Here is a 21,288-nt window from a genome sequence, read left to right as displayed (position 1 = left end):
TCTCTCAACCCCATCCACTCGCCGTCACATACCACTTGCTCCTAGGAGATCTACCCTCATTTGTTCAAATCAACCTTGAGCATCTGGGTACCCACGTGGCAATCAAGTGCAAAATGCGAAGCTATGCTGCTCCACCACTCCCCCATCCATCCCAGAAATAACGCAAGGCACCGCCACCAAAATCTAAATGTCTGTTGGTGTTTCAAGGGGCTTCACGCAGGTGAGAACCAGTTTCTCTTCAACAGTGTGGCTTGCCGGGCTCACCAGGTTCGAGGAAGGAAGTGCCCTGGAAGGAAGCCAGGGCACTTTTCTGGATGAGAGGGACATTACGTGGCTTTCAGTGCTAATGACAGTTACAGTGCTGGAGACTTGCACAACCTCAGTAACCAAAAGAAGTACAGAAGCAGGAACCCTGTTTGCGAACATTTGCCCTTTAATTTGCATTTAAAATCAGTTTCTTTAAATATTTTAGTTACAAGTTCTGAATAGTGAAGACATAGGAGATGCTGCAGGCACTCAGTACTGGCTCCCACCCCTTCCCCCTACCCCAACCCCCAGGCCTTGCTTCTTCGCTCAAAATACAAATGGGCACCCTGCACTAAATAAATGGCTCCCTGTGTCAAGTGTCAGCAGCCTCAGGCCTGGACGCAGTTGGATATGAAGCGATGAAGCCCAGTAGCTCTCATGACAAGACGTGTGGATTTAACCATCCTCCAAAGAATTCCAATGATTGTGTCCAGACCCAAGGCAGTACCTCGTAGGTGACATCGGCCGTTTCCCCACTGTGTACTGGCATCTTGGGCTGGTTTCCACCACAATCCATCCTCTCCCAGACCTGTGTTCTGTGGAGGAAGAGCCAAGGCTCCGCTCCCTAAGGGCCATGATACAGGAAGGAACAGAACTGCCTCTTCAGCCCACAGGCTTAAACCAATGGAATTTAAAAGCTCAAGACAATGTGAGCCAGTCCACAGTATGCCTCCTTCACTCCAATCTCTACCAGGCGCCATCCAGCCCTTGGTTGTGACATGCTGTCTCCCTGCCAAGATGTGCTAGAATCTGCTCTAGATGAGAACAATGTGGTAGAATGGTCCCAGTGGTCTGGAAAGGTCAGCACAACCACAGCTGGGCGTGCTTGTGCCAAAACGGGTCTTCCTGGTACAAAGCTATGACGGAGAGGGTGAGGGCAGGCCGGGGCTCTGCTCCAGTCTCATTTACAACCTCTGACCTCAGAAGCTGTCCTCCCCCTCAACACTGCCTACCCATCCCCTGCCCCTCCAGATCCCCCAGCCTGTGCTCCTGGAAGAGGTAGAAGAGGCAGCTTGAAGTCAGTGACAGCTGAGAATGAAGATGCCATTTAAGAAGCAAAGCAGCACCTCCTGGCCTGTGGTCAATACCTCCACACGGGTGGAACCGAGTAAGGACGTGCACAGCCAGGACAGAGGTTGCTCCGAGCTTGGGAGGCACAGCACCCTCCTAGGCATCTCTGGAGAACAGACTTTCAAGAGATAGAAACTTAATCACATGGTCCCCGGCAGTTTCCCTATGGTATACTGGACGGGGGAGAAGCAAAATCATCTCAGCGGAGGGCTAATGGAGAAAGGCAGGAATATTAATGAGCATCCATTAAGGCTCTCTCTCTCCCTCAAGCCTAAGGAAATCAGATATTCGAGTGTAAGAGAACAGCGCAGAGAGGGAGAGAGCCTGGCAGGAACACCAAGAGACCTGTGACTGCTGGTTACATAGTGCCCTGGTTTCCTTGCTTGAGAACAACAGCATATGCCTGTCTGTCACCAGGCTAACCCGGGGCCCATGAGGGGACAGGGAGAAGACTGGTTTTCAGTTCCTGCATGGTTGATGTGTAGGGCGCATGGCTTCCTCCTACAGGTCCAATAGGAGGACTCTAGGATCCTCTACCGCTGCCTTGATTTTCCGGAGGAAAGTCACGGCCTCTCTGCCATCGATCAGCCGGTGATCATATGTCAGGGCCACGTACATCATGGGCCGCACCTCCACCTACAGAGAAGAGAGGTCGACAGGTTTGTCTGCCCCGTTGTCTGCAGCGGGGCAGAGAAAGCCCAGATCAAAGGGAAGATGACACAGCACAGCCCATAGTTAAGTTCCCAGTTGCAGAGCCTTTCCTGCTTTGCTTTGCTGCTTCTGGATATGTACAGTATATTCAAAGACCAAGCCCTACCCTGAGTGCAAAGCTCCCACACTCAAAACTTAAATCAAGAAAACAGGAGTCTCCTTACAACTGCCTTTAAAAACACAAAACAAAAGAAAACAAAACACCATGCTCTGCCCTCTCACTTGTCTGCTGCCTACAGGGAAGTTCCTCTTCAGTTCTCGCTGCCTGCAGTTGCTTCTTTGGGGTTATAGTAACAACAAAAAAATTTTTTTTTTATCCTGGGGTCCACAAATTCTCTGAAACTCTATGCAAAGTTGGGTGTATGAGCATTTTCAGGGAAGATCTATGATTTTTAGATTGAAAAAGGAGTTAGTGACCCAAAAAGGTTCTAAACGCAGGAGTCCCAGAAAACATTTTCCTACCAACATATCTTCTAGGGCCAGCTCCAGACCCTTTGCCCTCATTCCGTGAACTCCCAGAAAACCTCTAAGCCTCATCATTACAACTTGGCAGCTTGTAGATGGCTCTGCCCTGCTGTCCTCTGTTCCCCAGGAGCAAGGACCATGTCTTCAACTGTATCCCCACACTCTCTACGGCACCTAGAGAATGAAACCTGTTGACTAGTCCCAGATGAAGGAGCAAGCCTTCTCAGCTCAAAGGTTCTCAAACTTGAACGTGCATCAGAATCATCTGTACTTTCTGCTTCGCTAGGTCTCGGAAGAGGTCCAAGAATTTGCATTTCCAACAAGTTCCCAGGTGCTGCTACTCCACACACAATTTAAGAACCAGTGCCTCAGCTAGTAATTAGAAACTAGGAGCTGCAACTTATGCCTGAAATTATAGCGAATCTTTTATAATGAGCATCTAGTTAGACTTACCTCTCCTTATCGCCTAGCTGCTAGGACATTAATGGTGATGTTCCCTACCTTGCCTCCCACGACCACTGGCCTATCAAAGATGGCATGCATGCCCAGGATGGCAGACTGAGGGGGGTTGATGATGGGCGTTCCAAAGAGCGAGCCAAAAACGCCTCCGTTGCTGATGGTGAAAGTACCACCATCCATATCTTCAATGGCAAGTTCATTCTTCCGGGCCTAAAAACAGATTTTATAATTGAAAGGTAAGGTCAACCCAGCTTTCTTCACCTAAAGGAAGTCCAGAAGGCTCATATCTAAGATCAACGATCCAAGGTCTAGCTTTAACGTGAAAGCATTCAGCTGAGATGCCTGTGACTAGTGCTCCACCAGGGGAAAGGACTTCAGAATCTTTTCTTTTCTGAGGTTTCCTCTGATGAGCTCTTCAGTCGTAAGAGCACGATAAGCTCCACCAGGAAGCTGTACTTCAGCTCTCGCTTGTGACTGCTGTTCACAGGGGCCACGCACTCCTTTCAGAAGAAAGTGACGCTCCAGCTCCCTGAGCATCGCTCACTGGCCCAGCCTTCCCCAGGCTCTCTTCCCTGACCTGCCCAGCAGCTCATACCATCCTTTCTATTTTACCTTCTCTCCCAGTTCACTGATGGTGCGCTCAATATCGCCATAATTCATAGTTTCCACATTCCTGATGACGGGAACCACCAGACCCTGATGAGAGTGAAAAGTTCTTTTCAGTTGCAAATTAATAGTACCCTTTATAGTTATAACTCTCTTGATTCAAGCCTATGGTCTCCCCTCTCCCAGAATATCCCCCAGACTCGTGATTAACAGAGTCTAAAATATTTAGGCTTGCCAGAGATAGAAGAATGTGGTATGGTCAAAAACAGGTTACTCTTCTAGTAACTCCCTTCTAAAAAGACAGAACTACAGGAAAGATCTCTCCCAGGGGTCTGCTTCTTCACACAGGTAAGGAGAGAGTCAAAGATCAGAGCTCCCCACTTCTTGCCCCAACATACCCGAGGCGTGGCCACTGCAACGCTGATGTCAATATAATCCCTATACACCACCTCTTTGGTTGTATCGTCAATCACTATGAGAGAGAAAACACACATTACATACAACTCCCCAGGCCTAGGCTAGTGAGGAAAAATTTGCATCATAGAGGAAAAATCCACGGTGCTTGGTACAGTGTGCGGTGACCAACTAGCACAAAACCCACTGCGTTACAAGTGGCAGCTGACACTCCTCTTACTCCCATGCCAGCCAACTGTAACTTCTCCCAAGAGCCCTGACTAAGCATGAGCACAGGAGCATCCGTTTCCTTGGCAGCCCTCAGAGGGATCAATACACAGGCTAACACAGGATAAGTATGTGCCAAAGTTCTTGTTAGCTAGCTCTACTCCAGCCCTCCCTTAGCTAACGGCAGGTTTAAAAAGTGTTCCCCAAAAGGGCAAATTAGTAAAGGAAGTGGAAGTAGGGGGGTGGGGATGCTGCCCATTCTGCTGCCCACTCTCAACAAGGAGGCAAGCCTCTTTCTAGGAGACTCGGTAGGAAGCAGGGTGGTCTGGCTTTAACATGCTAGCCTGAGAGAGCAAACCAGCAGCTAAAAATTTAAGTCTGGTGCTCATGAGAAAATACAGGCTTGGGAATCTTTTTCATAGAAAGTCTGCACTGTATTACAGATAAGACACCCCGGAAAAGCATGTAAAGTGAGAAAGAGGTCAGGGGAACTCTGAGAAATGCCTACATGTATGTGTAGGCAGAAGCGATGGAGAGAGTCATCAGGAAGCATAAGAAGAATGGAAAAAATAAAGAGATACACATCGGGGTGAAACAAAGCCCTTCCACCCACCTTAGGGCACACCACTTGGCGGAAGGGACTAGGACTTCTATTTCTAGACCTTTAGGGACCCTGCACTGCTGAGGGTTGCAGAAGTGCCACTGTCCTCTCTAATCTTCCAGGGAACAGAGAATTGTCTCAATGGGAAAGAGAACTGCTTGTTAGGTCAACATTCCAATGATGTAGGTGAGCAAAAAGTAAGGAAAATGGGCACCAAGTCCAGGAAACAGGGGCCAGGCCCAAGGCCTCCCAATGAGGTCCACTGACCAGAAATCAAAGGTCACCCTGGAGCTATGCCAGGTGTAAGAGTCAGGTCCCAAGATAACAGGGCTTGTGGGAAGGTGGGCATCAGCCAGAACACAAGTCTCCACACTGACACGAGAAGCCTGGATTGCTGGGCTGGCTCAGAACTGCCTGTCACCACAGCAGCTGCCAAGCTGTGCACTGTGAAGATAACCTGTTCTGTCCAGCTAGGGGGGAGGAAGTAATCATGATGTCCATTTGGGAAGGTGAGTCAAGAAATCCCCAGGGAAGGTACTCAAGTTTTCACACGTATGAAATAAGAAGTCTTAGTCTGTCGACCGCCGTCTTTGTGTCTGTGAGCAGGTGTGTGTTTACACTCACACCTCCCAGGACCTCTGTGATTCTAGCCACCACAAACTCACCTGCATTTACAACAGGCTGCTCCTGCAAGGCAAAGGCTGAGGCCTTCACGAATGCCGACATGAAGCCTAGTTTGAGGTTATGTTTCTTCAGAAAAGCATCTTTGTGCCGAGACCTCATCTCCTGGATGTTACTGCAAAGACACATTAACATTACAAAACAAATTGACCACAAAAGAAAACTTTCATACTGGTTCCTAACTCTGTGTACACAGCTGCGTAAGCTTTATTCCCTTACTGTGGACCATCTACCTAAATTCAAGTTTTGAAATAGTCCACTAGAGGTCAACACAATAACTTTATTCCTTTACAAAACCTGGACCCGAAGGAATCGGATCCAATCTGTCTTTAAGGTAGATTGAGCCCTTTACAGGGCTCCTTTGTGTTCCAGAAGTCAAAGATTTCAGTTACAGACAATATGAACGAGAGCTCAGACAGCACACCAACATTCTCACCCTGGACAAGAAAGTGACTTCCAGCTACACTAAAATCATGAGCCATCCACACCGAAAAAAGTTTTTTTTTAAGCATAAACAAAGTCTGCAAAATAAGCACCATTCTTTTTATCTCATTTATTTTCAAAATACCACCAAACCTGATTATGACTTAGTTGTGACATTCCTCCTGTCTCCTAACTAGTGAAGATGAAATAAACCCCAAAGCCCCACAGGTGCATGGGCTTCATGGGAGCAAAAGCAGTCATGACTATCTGTGGATGGGTATAATCCAGTGTTGTTTTAGGCTCACGAGAAAGTCAGTAGATTCATTCATCTCCCCAGAGTTAGCAGTTCCATCCGCTTGTTCCTTCTACCGTTTTTTGTTTTTTTTTTTGCGGTACGTGGGCCTCTCACTGCTGTGGCCTCTCCCGTTGCGGAGCACAGGCTCCGGACGCGCAGGCTCGGCGGCCATAGCTCACGGGCCCAGCCGCTCCGCAGCATGTGGGATCTTCCCAGACACAAACCCGTGTCCCCTGCATCAGCAGGTGGACTCTCAACCACTGCGCCACCAGGGAAGCCCCCGCTTGTTCCTTCAAACAGGTACTAACACCCACCACACGTGGGGGTCAATGCAGGGCACCAAGATATAAAGATAATAAAGACACAGTTCCTGCTGTTAAGATTAGTTTGATGGACGTGGTTTCCCTGGTATTTAGAAAAGTGACCATGTGTGGACCTAAGCTTTTTAAAGTACAAGCAGCAAGGCCCCTGAGAAGCCTTTGCAAGGTGACCAGTCTTTGTTCCTTCGGGGCTGGTTTTTCACATACATACAACACATGTGCAACAGAGTTAGTGGGAAATGGCTTTCCCATCATTTTGCTGCAGAAACCTCTGTATTTATGGGAATACAGTTCCGTGATGGAAATCGAATTTAACTTTATCTTAGGCCCAAATGCTCAGTTCTCCCTTTCTCTCTATAATGGCCTAATTTGACATTAGCACGAAAGATAAGATGATATAACTTTAACTCCCCCCTTTAGACCTTTTGTTTTTTAAAAGGGAAGTTTTCCTAGGGAGACTGATTGGTTTTAAAATGTTTTGTTTTCCTGAGTCTAACCTCATTTAGTGCTAGGATTACCACCCTAAAGACATTACTGGTTCCCAAGACACAAGAGCTGCAGAAGAGGGAAAGAGAAGTGATAAACATCTCTGCTCTCAAAACTGCCCAAATGCTATTGTCTGGTCATTAAGTAGTTTCTATTTCAGAGCTCTGCCCTTGCAGGCAGAGGCTGGGACAACAGGGGAGAGGAGAAGGTCTCAGAAAGGCCCCTTATGGGTTAGCTGATCAGTGCAAGACCCAAAGGGCACTCAATCTAAACCAGATTACTGACTGCGGTAAGACCCCAGGCCATCATTAAGTGACACTTCGATTAGCTGCTGAAAGGAGATCCAGCTATTGTACTTACCTTCAATCAAAGCTGTTGGGCCAACTGCATCTTTCAAGGCCACAAATATTTACATGTTTTGTCTTAAGGAATTGGGTAGAATTTCAAAGCCCAATTCGATTTGTGTACAATTTGGCCCTAATGCACTGAAACATAAGCTGCAGCCCTTGTGATTCATTAGTCAAGGTCCTTCCCTACATCCTATGGATAGGAGAGAAATCTTTGGCTTGAATGACATCCAGTCTTTTGGGAAGCTTCACAATAGAATGTATGACATCTGGTGAAATGGGCCACAGAGTCCTACTCTGTGAGTGCCACAGCACACTCCCCTCTCTACACTTCTCAGACCCCTTCCAAAGGAGACCAATTTCCTTAACGAAATGTAGATTCACAGACTAAACACTTCGGACAAAAATAAAAAACAAAGAGGTGACCTGAAGACTTGATGATTTTACCTCCTGTATTAACTATGAACTCTTACTCTGCCACTTAAAACATTCTGAAGTATGGATCCAACTTTCTTTACCATTCTTTCTTACACATATTTCTCACAGCGATTGTTTCTCAAATGTGTCATGTACTTTCCTGTCTGTGCCAGGTCCATATTGTTAACATCTTCTGGAATGACCTTCCTCCACTATGTCAAAGTGCTAGTCGTTCTTTAAGGTCTATTAAAAATCTCTTTCCTCCAGGAAGCCTTTCCTGATCCCTACCTCCACCCTGTCACCTCATAAACAAATGATCTCATTCTCTTCTCCACTTCATACGTTTTGTATCCTCCTGATACTGATACTAGAGATTTTACTTTCTATTTATCTAAGCAAGATGGTAGCTCTCTGAAGGTAAGGGCTCTTTTTCACTCATCTCTGCACCCCCCTCAAATATAGTATAATATACTGTGCACAGTAAGCACTCAAAAACTGTTTGTTGACTTTAACTACATTCTCTTCCCTACAGTCCTGACACCTATAAACATCAAAGTCTTGAAGAAGATAAGTGAGTCAACGATTAGCTCACTACAGAAATGGGTATACTGAATTAGCCCCTTTGGTTAATTCTGAAGTTTTTCTTTAAAAGCACAACTTGCTTCCCATTTCATTATCAAAGCTGGGAAAGGTGAAAGGCACGACAAGCCTATGCCTTTCCACCCACTCAATTCTGAGTCGCTTAGGAACACACATAAGGAGCAGTCCCAGTGAGAAGGAAGCAGGGTGTGGCGCCGGACTCTGGGCACGCTGTCAAGTGATTCTGTATCCCTAGGGGAGCCTTGTCAGCCTGGATGCCCTATCTCTACTTGTCAGCTCGACAGTAGTCATTAGATGTTAAGACTATTACCAGCCTTGCTTATCAGAAATCACAAGATTCAGGTATAAAAGTAAAAGGCTAAGTTTTCAGGTCACAGAGGAGGCAGGCGCAGTGTTAGGGAAGTCAGTTAGAGAGTGAAACCAGTGGGTCGCTCTGTAAGTCAACAAGCACTGCAAAGAAGTACTTCTTTCCTGTTAAGTTAGTTTTGGAATCAGCACTAGGTAGGGACTTGGGCAAGCTCAAGTGTTCTCCAAGAAAATGGGCACAGGGAGGAAGAGGACTAGAGCTCTCACCTCATGTCAATCTCATTGAAAGTGGTAAGCATTGCGCAGGTATTCTGAGCCTCCTTCAGACGCTGAGCAATGCGCTGCCGCATCCTATTCATTTTCTCCTGAAAGGGAAAGTGGGACAAGTATTGACCACCTGGTCTCTCTGGACCTAACCCTTCGCACTTAGTCTGAGGGAGCACTGGGCTTGCTAGGAGTGGATAAGGACAGACTGTAGTATCTAAATACAGGGAGAGATCCAGGCTTCCTCTTTCCTGTGGTGGCCTTGCTCCTCTGTGCAAGAACAAGGAAACACAAACTACCCACTCAGATGTGCCTGAAGTTTGACCAAGAATAGAGGCCTACAACAAACACATGAAAAGATGCTCAACATCACTAATCATTAGAGAAATGCAAATCAAAACTACAATGAGGTTATCACCTCACACTAGTCAGAATGGCCATTATCAAAAAATCTACAAACAATAAATATTGGAGAGGGTGTGGAGAAAAGGGAACCCTCTTACACTGTTAGTGGGAATGTAAATTGATACAGCCACTATGGAGAACAGTATGGAAGTTCCTTAAAAAACTAAAAATAGAACTACAATATGACCCAGCAATCCCACTACTGGGCATATACCCTGAGAAAACCATAATTCAAAAGGAGTCATGTACCACAATGTTCACTGCAGCACTATTTACAATAGCCAGGACGTGGAAGCAACCTAAGAGTCCATCGACAGATGAATGGATAAGGAAGATGTGGCACGTATATACAATGGAATATTACTCAGCTATAAAAAGAAATGAAATTGAGATTTTGTAGTGAGGTGGATGAACCCAGAGTCTGTCATACAGAGTGGAGTCAGAAAGAGAAAAACAAATACCATATGCTAACACATATATATGGAATCTAAAAAAAAAAATGGTTCTGATGACCCTAGGGGCAGGACAGGAATAAAGACGCAGACGTAGACAATGGACTTGAGGACACGGGGAGGGGGAAGGGTAAGTTGGGAAGAAGTGAGAGAGTGGCATGGACATATATACACTACCAAATGTAAAACAGATAGCTAGTGGGAAGCAGCTGCACAGCACAGGGAGATCAGCTGGGTGCACTGTGACCACCTAGAGGGGTGGGATGAGGGTCAGAGACGCAAGAGGGAGGGGATATGGGGATATACGTATGCATATAGCTGATTCACTTTGTTATATAGCAGAAACTAACACAACACTGTAAAGCAGTTACACTCCAATAAAGATGTTTAAAAAAAAAAAAAAAGAATAGAGGCCTCGGATATGGTTTGATTTAAAAACCAAAACCAATTTATGGAAGACTGTGGGGTAGGGCTAGCCAGCCCAAGAGTCATTGCACAAAAGGAAATTTCTGGTAATAAAGACTTGCACGAGAACAGCTACTGGTGGAATGGAAACTCAGAGGCACAAACTTTTGAGGCTATAGTATTTTTAGGAGGTATTCTCAGGCAGAGGAACCCACCCTCTTGACCATACTTCCTTGAGGTCTTATGTCTGCTCCTGACTGCCACTGGGTAGCCCTCAGCTAAGTATCCCGGAAGTATAGGAATAGAGCTCACTGAACCACCTCTCTGAAGTATGCGTTATCATGGGAGGGAAGGGATGCATCACTAGGCTACCATCCTCTGCGTATATCTTACTCACCCACAGCATTTCACTGCTGGCATAACAAAGTGGGAAAAACCAATGGACAAGTGTTCAGAAGACCTCTGGTTCTAGTCCTGTCATTTGACAGTCATGTCACTGAACAAGTCGCATCCTAAACTCAATTTCCTTGTCAAGGCCAAGGGAATCAGCTGCCAGCCATTCAAACGTAGGCAGAGCATACCCACTCCATTAATCTCAGCACTGCCCCTCGGCTTCTTTCTTGGAAGTGGTCCTCAGAGACTCACCCGATGTTCTGAACGCAGACCTGTGCCAGCTCCTGGCTCAGCTACTGGAGGGGCAGCAGCGGGTTTTACGGCAGACACTGAAAATGAAGAAAGGGTACACTGCATCAGAAAATGAGAAACATTTACTTGAGTACATGCCAGTGCTTTCATACTGTACTGTCACTTAATCTTCAAGATATGCTGAGGTGAATTAGTATCATTCCTACTTCACGAACGAACAATCTGCTCAGAGAAGTTAAATAACTAGCCTAAAGTCACACAGCTATACACTCAGCTAAAAAGCTGAGATGCAAACCCTTTGTATCAGGTCTTCTGATACAAAGTCTATAATTCTTTCCACAAAGCAGGCAGTGGAGCCTGTTCAGAGCCGTAATTAGTCTTAGACTGTGAGGGAACATGACATAAGATGAGATGTTGTTCTCCCACATAAAGACACGTGGGAGCCAGAGGCTTACCTGGTTTGCTAGTGAGAGGCTGTGAGGGCGAGGGCACTGGTGGCATCTGAGTGGGTATAGATGCTGCAGGGGGAGGAGGAACTGCCGATGCTGCAGGTTCTGCTTTTGGGGCTGCGGCAGCAGGAGCTTCGGCTGGCCTGGCCTTAGCAGGAACAGCTGAAAAACAGGAAATATAGATGCCATTGGCACTATCTGGAATGGAAAGCAACCAAACTGCAGATACTAAGTAGAATTTAGCAGCAAAAGCTCTATCTCCAATCAATTAACAAATGCTTCCTGAGTATTTGCTATACATGTAAAGCTTTGAGATACACAGAATGATTTAAGGCACTATGCTTCTATTCCCCAGGGCTCCTAGATGTCCTACATTAGATAACTGACTTAATTCAGCTGCCTTCCTGATTTCACAAATATCTACTGATCATCAAATTCAGCCAGTACTTTCAAAGAACCTACTGAAGTCCATGGTAATGTAAACTTCAAAGCAAAAGAAACCCAGGTAATTTAAGATGTTAAAATACACACATAAGAGCAACACCTTTCTAGTTATGGTAATACTGATCGTCTCCTCTTCTATTTTAACATCCCATGTGGGAGAATACTCTTAACTATTAAAACTTAAAAGTTTAAATAATCAAGGGCACATTTAGACTGAAGACTTCAAAGCATTTTATCTAGGGTAACTTTATAAACCAATGAGGTGGTCAAGCAATATAAATATTTTTGATTTTACCAATTTGGACATCACATCTGGGTTTACATTTAAATTACAAGAACATTCTCTTAAGGAATGATCAGAAGATGAAATTCTCCAACTAGAAGAATCAATTTTATCCCCTAGCCTTCTACTGTATGTTGTTTCCATTCTGGGCTTCTGGTCTTGCCCTGATCAATCATAACGATGCAATCTACCATCTTTCTGCTTAACTATCTTAACAATGAAAAAAATACTTTAGTAGTTACAGCATTTAATTAAGAATCAGAAAGTTCTTTTCTAATCTCTAATACTGGCTGTGAGATCCAGTACAAATTCCTTTCCTTATTTCTCATTTCTTCCCAAGAGAAATCCAACCCTCCCTAAAAAATGTTATGAGAGAATAGATATGAAAAAACTACACCAAATTCTCTATAATAGACAGGATGAAATACTACTTCTCATTTTAGAAGAGTGGCTCCCAGCCCTAGCTGTGTATCAGAATCACTTGGAGAGCGTTAAAAACAACAACAACAATGAAAACTATGATAAGATAACCAGGATCTGAAAACCCCAGATTTAATATATCAGAATCCCTGGGACTCAGAATCTAGGCATTTGTATTATTTTTAAAGCCTCCATGTGACTCTGACGCCGGGGTTGGGGTGGGGGAAATCACTGTCTTTAGAATCTTCTTCATTCCTATTTAAGAAAAGGTCCAGCACAATAAAGAACAGAGTATTATGAGCTTTATTTTTTTTAATACCCTTTTCTTCTAAAACTTGACATTTAAAGTTCACAATATAAACAGCTCCCCTCTTACTGCCTCAAAAAGGGCAGAGGGAATGCCAAATGGTCTTTGAGGTATCAAGGAATTAGTATATTATGCTCAGCCCCAGTTCCAAGGGGGAACACTGGAGACCTTGACAACCAGGAGAACTTCTTTACCGCCAGTTTTCCTGAGTGTGAAAAGAGGAGTGCCTCCTTCTACTTTTCCCCCATCAGGTACCAAAAGAGCTTCAATCATGCCATTTGCTGGTGATGGAACCTGCACAGATGTCTTGAAAAGAAGACAGATGGAGAAAGAGTCCAAATTTTTACTCAGCATTAGAAAATTAATTGTATAGAATCTCAAATGAGTCACAAGAGTTGCAACACAGATACACAAGACCCTGTATATAGAAACACCAAGGCCACACTTTCAGAGTAAGAGTAATCAATGCTACTGTGAAGATTCACCCTTTCTGTCCTTTCTCAGAACACTAAAGCAAGATTCAGTTAATGTGTTTCCAAGTGATACATAAAAACAACTGGAAACAGCTCATGCACACACACACAAAAGCTATAAAACTAAAGCTATTAAAGTACATAGTACATACACCTAGAACAATCTAAAATTAAACTTTTAATGTTTTCTTTTTAATGAGCTATTCCAACAATTTTACAACTGAGGCAGTTAAAAATGATCTATAACCAACAGTTAAGTCCCTGTTCCTTTCATTAGGTTAAGAAACCAAGGGGAGACCATGAAAAGTTGGTACTAATAGGACAAGCCTACCTTGTCAGTTTCAATCTCACAAACCACTTCATCTTCTGCAACTGTGTCTCCAACAGCTGAAAAGATAGTCAAAGGCTACCTCTTAGGGTGCAGGGGGGAACCCTCCAGTAGCCACAAAATCCCCACTGGCAGGTGTGTTACAAGACCCCTTTCCTAAAGCCAGGGGAAAGTACACTGCAGGTAAAGAAAAGGGTGGAGCCACTGATTATCGTGGGGGTAAAGGGGACTTTTCAAAAGTATTTAAACTTAAGAAGTGAGAAGGCACTAAATCTTACCTTTCTCCCACCTGACATCCCCTTCTGTGACAGATTCTGCAAATGCTGGGGTTTTGACTGTAATCACATCATCCTCTAGGAAAAGAGGGGGGAAAAAAAATCACATAGTCCACAGTTCTCCTTTTTAATTTTTTTCTTTAATTAAATTCAGTCAATTGTTGTTCTTCCCATTAAAACTCCATTCCCAATAGGGTAGGGAGCTGAAGGTACTTACTGCACACAGCTGTAGTTCTGAAAAAGCGAACAATGAAGACACTACCGCTGTTAATGCTAGAAAACAAACATAAAAGTAAACTCCTTTAACAGGTGATTCACTCACATTTTAGTCTAGATAAAGCATCACAGGTCACCTTCCCTTTTTTATTTTCATTTTTTAAATTTTTATTGGAGTATAGTTGATTTACAATGTTGTGTTAGTTTCTGCTGTCAGCAAAGTGAATCAGTTATACATATATCCACTCTTTTTTAGATTCTTTCACCTTCCCTTTATTTTTTATTATTATTATTATTTTTTTTTTGCGGTACGCGGGCCTCTCACTGTTGTGGCCTCTCCCGTTGTGGAGCACAGGCTCCGGACACGCAGGCTCAGCGGCCATGGCTCACGGGCCCAGCCACTCCGCGGCATGTGGGATCCTCCCGGACCAGGGCGCGAACCCACGTCCCCTGCATCGGCAGGCGGACTCTCAACCACTGCACCACCACGGAAGCCCCACCTTCCCTTTAAATCAGTGATTCTTGACTAGGAGTGCCCATCAGTGTTACCTGGGAGAACTTTTTCAAAGCATACATGTCTAGGCCCCATTCCCAGAGATTCTGACTCAGCATGTCTAGAGCAAAGCCTAGATGACTTGGGTGCCTTAAACAGTGAGTCCCTTGGGTGAGTGAAATGTGCTGCAGTGAAATGCCAGCTCTCCCAGAACAGATCTAGTTTGGGTCTTTGAAGGAAAAGATAGCATCTTGGCCCTTTGCATACCCACCAAAAGGACTCAGCTTCCTGATGACCTTTTTTTCTTAACTAAATGCAAGTAAGATAAATTGTGTGCCCTCAGGGTACATGCCACTGTGCCACATACAACAGAATTTCTGTCCACACGATTATAGATTTATATAGGACAGCAAGATGAGACAGTTAACAAGTAAAACAAGGTGTTATATGCAAAACAAACAAACAAACAAAACACCAAAAAACTGATACAGTATCTCCTCATCTGTTCTCTTGCCAGGAGGCAGCATATCAGTCCATTCTGGACTCATTCAAGAGGAACTTCAAAAGAGCAAGGTAGGGCTTCCCTGGTGGCGCAGTGGTTGAGAGTCCGCCTGCCGATGCAGGGGACACGGGTTCATGCCCCGGTCTGGGAAGATCCCACATGCCGCGGAGCGGCTGGGCCCAGTGAGCCATGGCCGCTGAGCCTGCACATCCAGAGCCTGTGCTCCGCAACGGGAGAGGCCACAACAGTGAGAGGCCCACGTACCGCGGGGGAAAAAAAAAAAAAAAAAAAAAAGCAAGGTATTCTTTGATATAACACTAACTTTAAATAATGTAAACTGGAGAATATTACCTTGTATGCACAAAATCATTAATAGTGGTTACCACTGGAGAGTGGGAAACGTAGATATATATGGTATCTATGGTTATCTGTTACATACACACACATTTTGGAAGAGTGATTTGGACTGATGGGGACTTTCACTTTCTACACTTCAGGACTGTTTGAATATTCTACCATAAGCATCTTTATAATAGAAAAGTATAACAGATTTAAGTTGCCTTTTGATATTTTTATTTCTATAATTTCAAAATAACTATAAGGTCTATGTAAAATCAAGGGGAAAATGTATGTTATTAAAAAAATACAGAACACAAAGTGTTCTGCCAACAGTTTACAACCATGTATAGTACATGTTCGTAGGCAAGAACTAACAGGTAATGTATAAGTGCAGAGACTGCTCTTTGAGGACACCCGAGAACATGGAGCACTGGCTGCCTCTGGGAAGAGAAACTTGGTGGCACCGGAGAACAGGAAAAAATCTTCTCATGGACACTCATTTTACTTCTGAACCATGTAAATTTATAAGCTATTAAATAACATAAAACAAAAAATAGTTTTACAATAAAGGATTTTTAAGCAAAATGGGTACCTTATTCATGAATAAAGACAATATACAACACAAAAACAGTTATTAGATTAGAGTAATACCCTAATGTGTGATCCTTATCCCTCAAAGTTTAGGGTATTTTAAAATAATTTACTTTTGAACAGTTATTTACTGCATTTACTGCATAGGATTTGTGGCTGCTCCACTCTTCATTTAAACTGCAGATGAGTAACACATTTTGAATCTCCCTAAATAACTTTTAAATTACAAAGTATTAGATGTTAACAGTAGAATACTTAGAAACAGCAAAAAGAACATTTACAATGGGATTATGCTTGTAATGCACAGTGAAGAAGGAGCCAATCTGCTCACCCTTCATTTTGAAGATCCTACCTGTAGAGAAAATAGCTTGACAGCTGCTCAACAGGTAACTAAAGAGCATCCTCTTACCACCACCCTGAAAATACTTGGAATGCAAAGTAGCATTAAGCAACATTCATAAGCAGAAGTTAATCTGAAACACACATGGGTGGCCTTTCCCCAAACTTTGCATTATGCAATAATAGCATTCCCTCTGAACTAGGCAAAGTCCCATGACTCAACTGACTAGTCTGCTTTTACTGTTTTTAAAATGAGTAACCATGCAACCAAACAGATGCTCTTAATCTCCACAATAAATGTAACCTCCAGTCCCTCAGCTTCACTTGTATCCAACCAGAATATTTAGGAGCACCTTTCTATATCTATTCCCATAAAAAGAGGATTCCAGCTTCACTTTCATTATAATCTAAACACCTCAGGACAGACACACTCCTGGTCCAGCACTTAACATGGGGCTGAAGCTCAAGCACATGTCATAAATTAACATCAAGATTAGGTAGAGGGACTCAACATAACCAGCTTGATTACTAGGCTTGCAAGACAGTTAAGAAAGCAGATGGTTCAACTGGTGTCTTAAATACCCCATGTCCACATATCTGTGCTTCCCAGTGATACTTACACAGTCTTCCTGCTGTCAGGGTAACCTGGTCCCTGACATAAGGAGATCCCTGCAAGAAACAAAACAACTCTTAACCAACAACTCTTTATCTTATACAGGATACCTGCTGGGAATGGAAAAGAAGTCTGTTCACCCCCTAACTCTGAGGTAGAACAGGATCAACAGCAGGCAACAACATAATCTTTATCACACAGAGTCCTGCTTCTTAAACTTTTCCACCATAGCAATAGTAATGGCAGAGAACAAGAGGCATGTGGGACTTCGGGTGGGAATGGCTTTGAGGAAGAAAGGGGAGAATTCTATAATCTTATTTATCTTAAAACTCATAAACTTTCATTACCCCTTTATGTTTTCATAATAAAATGCTCTACTCCCCACGACTTCAAATACAATTGAAGCTTGAAAAAGACACATGATGGCTTATCCTGTGACTACATATAGCCTAATCAGAGAAGCAGTGGGAATGTTTGATCTGAGTTTGTTTCCCTGGTTACTTAAAACACACTGAGCAGGAAGTCTTGTTGCCTGAACCCCAGTAGCAAAGACTAGGCTACTTCAGGCCTAAGGTCTCCAGCTTGCTCTAGGACCGAGCAAATCATTGTCCCTCCTTTCAGTTTATTGTCTTCCTACACTCTTCCCGAGACCTTCCACTCTGGTCATACTCAACAAGGTGGGAGCTCCTTTCTGCCCCACCAATTGTCCTTATCACAGATAACTGCACTTCTTCAACTGACAACTAATTACTACATCTGCTTCACCTGATTATATTCTTTCATGTGTCTTATTTTTTCAGATCTATTAACAACTCTTTCTGAACCACGGGCACGGTAAACACCAAATGGGAGACAATTCTCTCTTGTGCCCACCTCCTTACAAACACCCCCAGGGTTTCAGAGGCAAGTTAAGTCACCTCTATATCCAGTAACCAATGATGTTGCAGTACAAATCCCAAACACAGCATATATTTGAGCTAGAACAGTCAGCAGCCCTTACTGATTTTTGGAACCCTAACTCCAATTTAGAGTTCATCCTATAGCAAGTTTCATTTGTACAGCATTTAAGAGTTTATAAAAAGCTTTCACGTAATGACCTCATTTTGATTTTTGTGTCTCACAACTCCCTGAAGTGGAACGGCCATCTGCCATTACTCCCGTTTCATATATAAACAGGGCTTCTGGAGGTTAAGTGACTAGCCCAAGGAGAAGCCCTGAACCACAACGCACACCCCAAATACAAGGCTCCTCCCATTGTCCTGCCAATCTATGAAGTGGAGAAAATGTTTATTGACATTTTTCAAAATTCCAAGTTAAAAAGTTTATTACTGAGAGTCCACTATGAGCGAACACTGTGCTAGGTGCCTATGATCTCATGACTCTAAGGATAAAGTCCAAAAACTTTCCATATTCCTGTCCAGCCCTCCCAGACAGGCTTCCTTTCCATTTCTATGACCGGTCAAGTCTCTTCCTGCCTGAAAACCTTTGCACAAGCAATCCCCTTTGTTTAGAATATCGTTCTCCTGGCCAACTCCTATGTATTCTTCAAGACAGCTTAAATGTCACTTCTTTGGGGAAGCCTTTACTGACGTTGCCACCACACTCTCCACCCTCCCAAGTCTGGCTACATCATCCCATCCTCTCATTACACTCCACTTCTCCTTTATAGTAATCACAATGTAATTATGTCCTTAGATATGCATAAATATATATTTGTTTTCTCTCCAAGTAGCCCCTAAGATCCTGGAGGGTAGAGACCACCTCTATCCCTGTCACGTAGCACACTGCCTGGCATGTAGTAAGAATTCAATAATCTGTTGATTATATGAGTAAATGATAACATGGTGGGTTAGGAGTTCGGGCTGAGGAATAGGCAGACCTGGCTTAACCAACAGTTGGCTGCGTGACCTTGGTCAAGGCACTTAACCTCTCTTAAGTCTTGAGTTATACATTTGTAAAATAGAGAAAACACCTCTTTTACTGTTTCTTGATGATTAACTGAAAAAATGCACAGAAAGCACTCAGAACAATGCCTGGCACACAGAATGCCCACAATAAGATCAACTCATTCAACAAATACTTATACCACGCATATAAAGAACTGTTGAGATAAAACCTAAATTCTCGGTAGTCTCCATGCCATCTTCTATCTCATGCCACTCTCTCGCTCAACTAAAATGCTCTGGCCAAACCACCCTTTTTCCAGTTCCAAAATACTGCCAAGCATTTCCCTCCTCAGGGACTTTGTACATGCTATTCTCTTTCTTTCTCCTGCTTTTCATCCGGCTGGCCTGTCACATCCTCTGGGTCACAGCTTTAGTGTCCAGCTTCGTATGTTTCCTTCTCAGCATTTAACCAAGATTCACGATAGTTCACTTGTTTAGCAATTTACATTTTGTCTTTCCCACTAGACTGTAAGCTCCAGGAGGGCGAGAACCCGTCACTGCTGGATCCCTTGTGAGGGCCTAGCATGGTGCCTGACACTCAGCAGATACTGAGTATCTAAGTGCCAAATGAATAAATGATAGCTGTTATTAAACAACACCTGTTTCACTTCTATCTATCTGAACACGATGCGAAGAAACACAGGCACCCCGATTTCCTCGCATACTGCTCTGCCCAGGAGGAGAGCATTTTAGGTGACGGCAAGGGCAGAACTTACCAGGCAGGGAACGTCTCCCTAGAGGGCAGTTCCCCTGTTGAGAAAGAAGACATTATCGACGTCACCCAAGACGAAAGGGGAGAATAAACAGCTTTCTCTTTCAAGCACTGACTCAAAGCTGCCCAGGTGCCGGTGACAGGCGAATCTCATGACTCCAAAAGGTAAAGGCAACAGCCTGGGCGGGCTCTCAGTCCGTCAGCACACGGGGCCTGCCAAACTATCTCAACTTCCCAACCGGATTGATATCCACCAACTTAAACAGAAAGGAAACGGGCCCCCGAATACCGTCGGGGTTTCCGCGGCGCCTCCTCCCGAACTCTGAGTCTCGTGCGGGGGCGAGCGCGGCCCTAAGGCGGCTCCTCCGCCCGCGCGGAGGGTGGGGTCCAGCAGGGGACGGGGCGCCGGCTGTCTCGGGAAAGCGACGGGCCGGTGAGCTCCGCAAGACGGCCCCGAGGGCAACAGCGGCTCTGGGCCGCCCAGCCCGCGGCCTCTGAGTCCCGGTGCCCTTGGTGCCCGGCCTGGCCGGGGCGCCACGCCCCTGTCCCCAAGCCGCCCGTCCGCCGCCGGCGAGTTTCTCACCCGCCGGGGCCCCGGCCCGGCCGTACCATACCTTCTGGAAGGCGGAGACCGAGCGGCTGAACGCCCGGGACAGGAAGCGGGACCGGGACAGCATCGCGGCGGCGGCGGCGGCGGAGCGGAGGGCAGGCGGACACCGGATATAGGGCCCGGCAACAACCGGAAGCGGGGCGGGCCGCGGCACCCGCCGCTCGGGGAGGGGTGTTCGGAGCGAACCACTGGCGGGCGGGGGGAACCGACGGGCAGCGCGGAGCTGCCACCGCTTCAAGCCAGCTGTCCGCGCTGGTGAGGCTGCCGCGCTGCCAGCCGGCCGGGGCCGGTCCTCCCGAAGGTGCCCCTCTGTCCTGGCACCCAGGGGCACCGCGCCGTTCCTCCTCTGCACTACCGGAAAAGAGCCGAAGGCGGCATGGGCTTCGGACTCGGACCTTGGCAGACTTGCCTGACTTATCTTACACTTGTGTGGCCTTGGGCAGGTGACATTGCCTTCCGAAGCCTCAGGTTCCTCAAATATTGAAAAAAGCAATAATCACTTGCCTCGCTCCCTAACACCGGAACAAAGAAACAGAACCCCAAGGAAGCTCTAAAGGGCTCCTATTGCCCTTTAACCGAGCTGAAGATCTTCACCAAGTAGGCTTACTTCTGCATCCACATCTCCTGATCTGCCATAGTGCCAACTCAAACTGTCTCCAGCTGAGCTAATTGTTCCCCATACATCCTGTACATTTTGAAGGCCATTCATTTGTCACTCTACCCCCAGAATATAAAATCCATAAGATTAGGGACCTTGTCTGGTTCACTGATGTATCCCCAGCAAGTTTTTAAAATTACAGTTTTATTGCGATATAATTGACATGTAGCACTGTGTAAGTTTAAGATATACAGCATAATGATTTATGTGTATCATGAAGTGATTATAACAAAAAGTTTAATGAACATCCGTTGTCTCATATAGGTACAAAATTAGAGAAATTAAAAAAATTTTTTTCTTGTGATGAGAACTCATGACTTATGCTCTTAAAAACTTTCATATATAACATACAGCAGTGTTAATCTATCATGTTGTGCGTTACCTCCCTAGTACTTATTTATCTT

At 44.9% G+C, this 21,288-nt stretch overlaps 1 protein-coding gene across 4 annotated transcripts; it reads right to left on the bottom strand.

The window, feature by feature from the left end:
* Positions 1-413: 413 nt before the first annotated feature.
* Positions 414-20,350, bottom strand: DLST (dihydrolipoamide S-succinyltransferase). 4 transcript variants are annotated; one of them, XM_089907963.1, is made up of 16 exons: positions 20,231-20,345; positions 19,906-20,025; positions 19,621-19,654; positions 16,966-17,014; positions 14,083-14,138; positions 13,869-13,943; positions 13,594-13,649; positions 12,984-13,095; positions 11,342-11,497; positions 10,887-10,963; positions 8,983-9,080; positions 5,506-5,636; positions 4,017-4,090; positions 3,625-3,708; positions 3,055-3,222; positions 414-2,013 (listed from the first exon to the last, which is right to left on the bottom strand). In XM_089907963.1, exons 1-16 carry the CDS (start codon positions 20,291-20,293, stop codon positions 1,879-1,881), a joined length of 1,488 nt encoding a protein of 495 aa, XP_089764089.1. In that variant the 5' UTR covers positions 20,294-20,345; the 3' UTR covers positions 414-1,878. The 4 variants fall into 4 exon arrangements, with proteins under 4 accessions (XP_089764089.1, XP_022432249.3, XP_089764088.1 ...); XM_022576541.3 differs by lacking the exon at positions 19,906-20,025 and having other exon boundaries at positions 20,231-20,342; XM_089907962.1 differs by lacking the exon at positions 16,966-17,014 and having other exon boundaries at positions 19,906-20,348.
* Positions 20,351-21,288: the final 938 nt, after the last annotated feature.

Source organism: Delphinapterus leucas, chromosome 2 (assembly GCF_059928025.1).
Source record: "Delphinapterus leucas isolate spDelLeu-1000000601 "Yukka" chromosome 2, BTC_Dleu_Yukka2, whole genome shotgun sequence".
In the NCBI taxonomy this organism is placed as follows: domain Eukaryota; kingdom Metazoa; phylum Chordata; class Mammalia; order Artiodactyla; family Monodontidae; genus Delphinapterus; species Delphinapterus leucas.
Note: the sequence above shows the minus strand (reverse complement) of the source record. Positions and strands in the feature narration are given on the sequence as shown.

Coding starts and splice junctions, on each gene's coding strand:
- DLST (XM_089907962.1), bottom strand. CDS start 20,293: ATGCTGTCCCGGTCCCGCTTCCTGTCCCGGGCGTTCAGCCGCTCGGTC. Junction 9,081..10,886: donor GTCTGCGTTCAGAACATCGG/GTGAGTCTCTGA, acceptor TTTCCCTTTCAG/GAGAAAATGAATAGGATGCG. Junction 2,014..3,054: donor CAGTGGTCGTGGGAGGCAAG/GTAGGGAACATC, acceptor TCTTCTCTGTAG/GTGGAGGTGCGGCCCATGAT.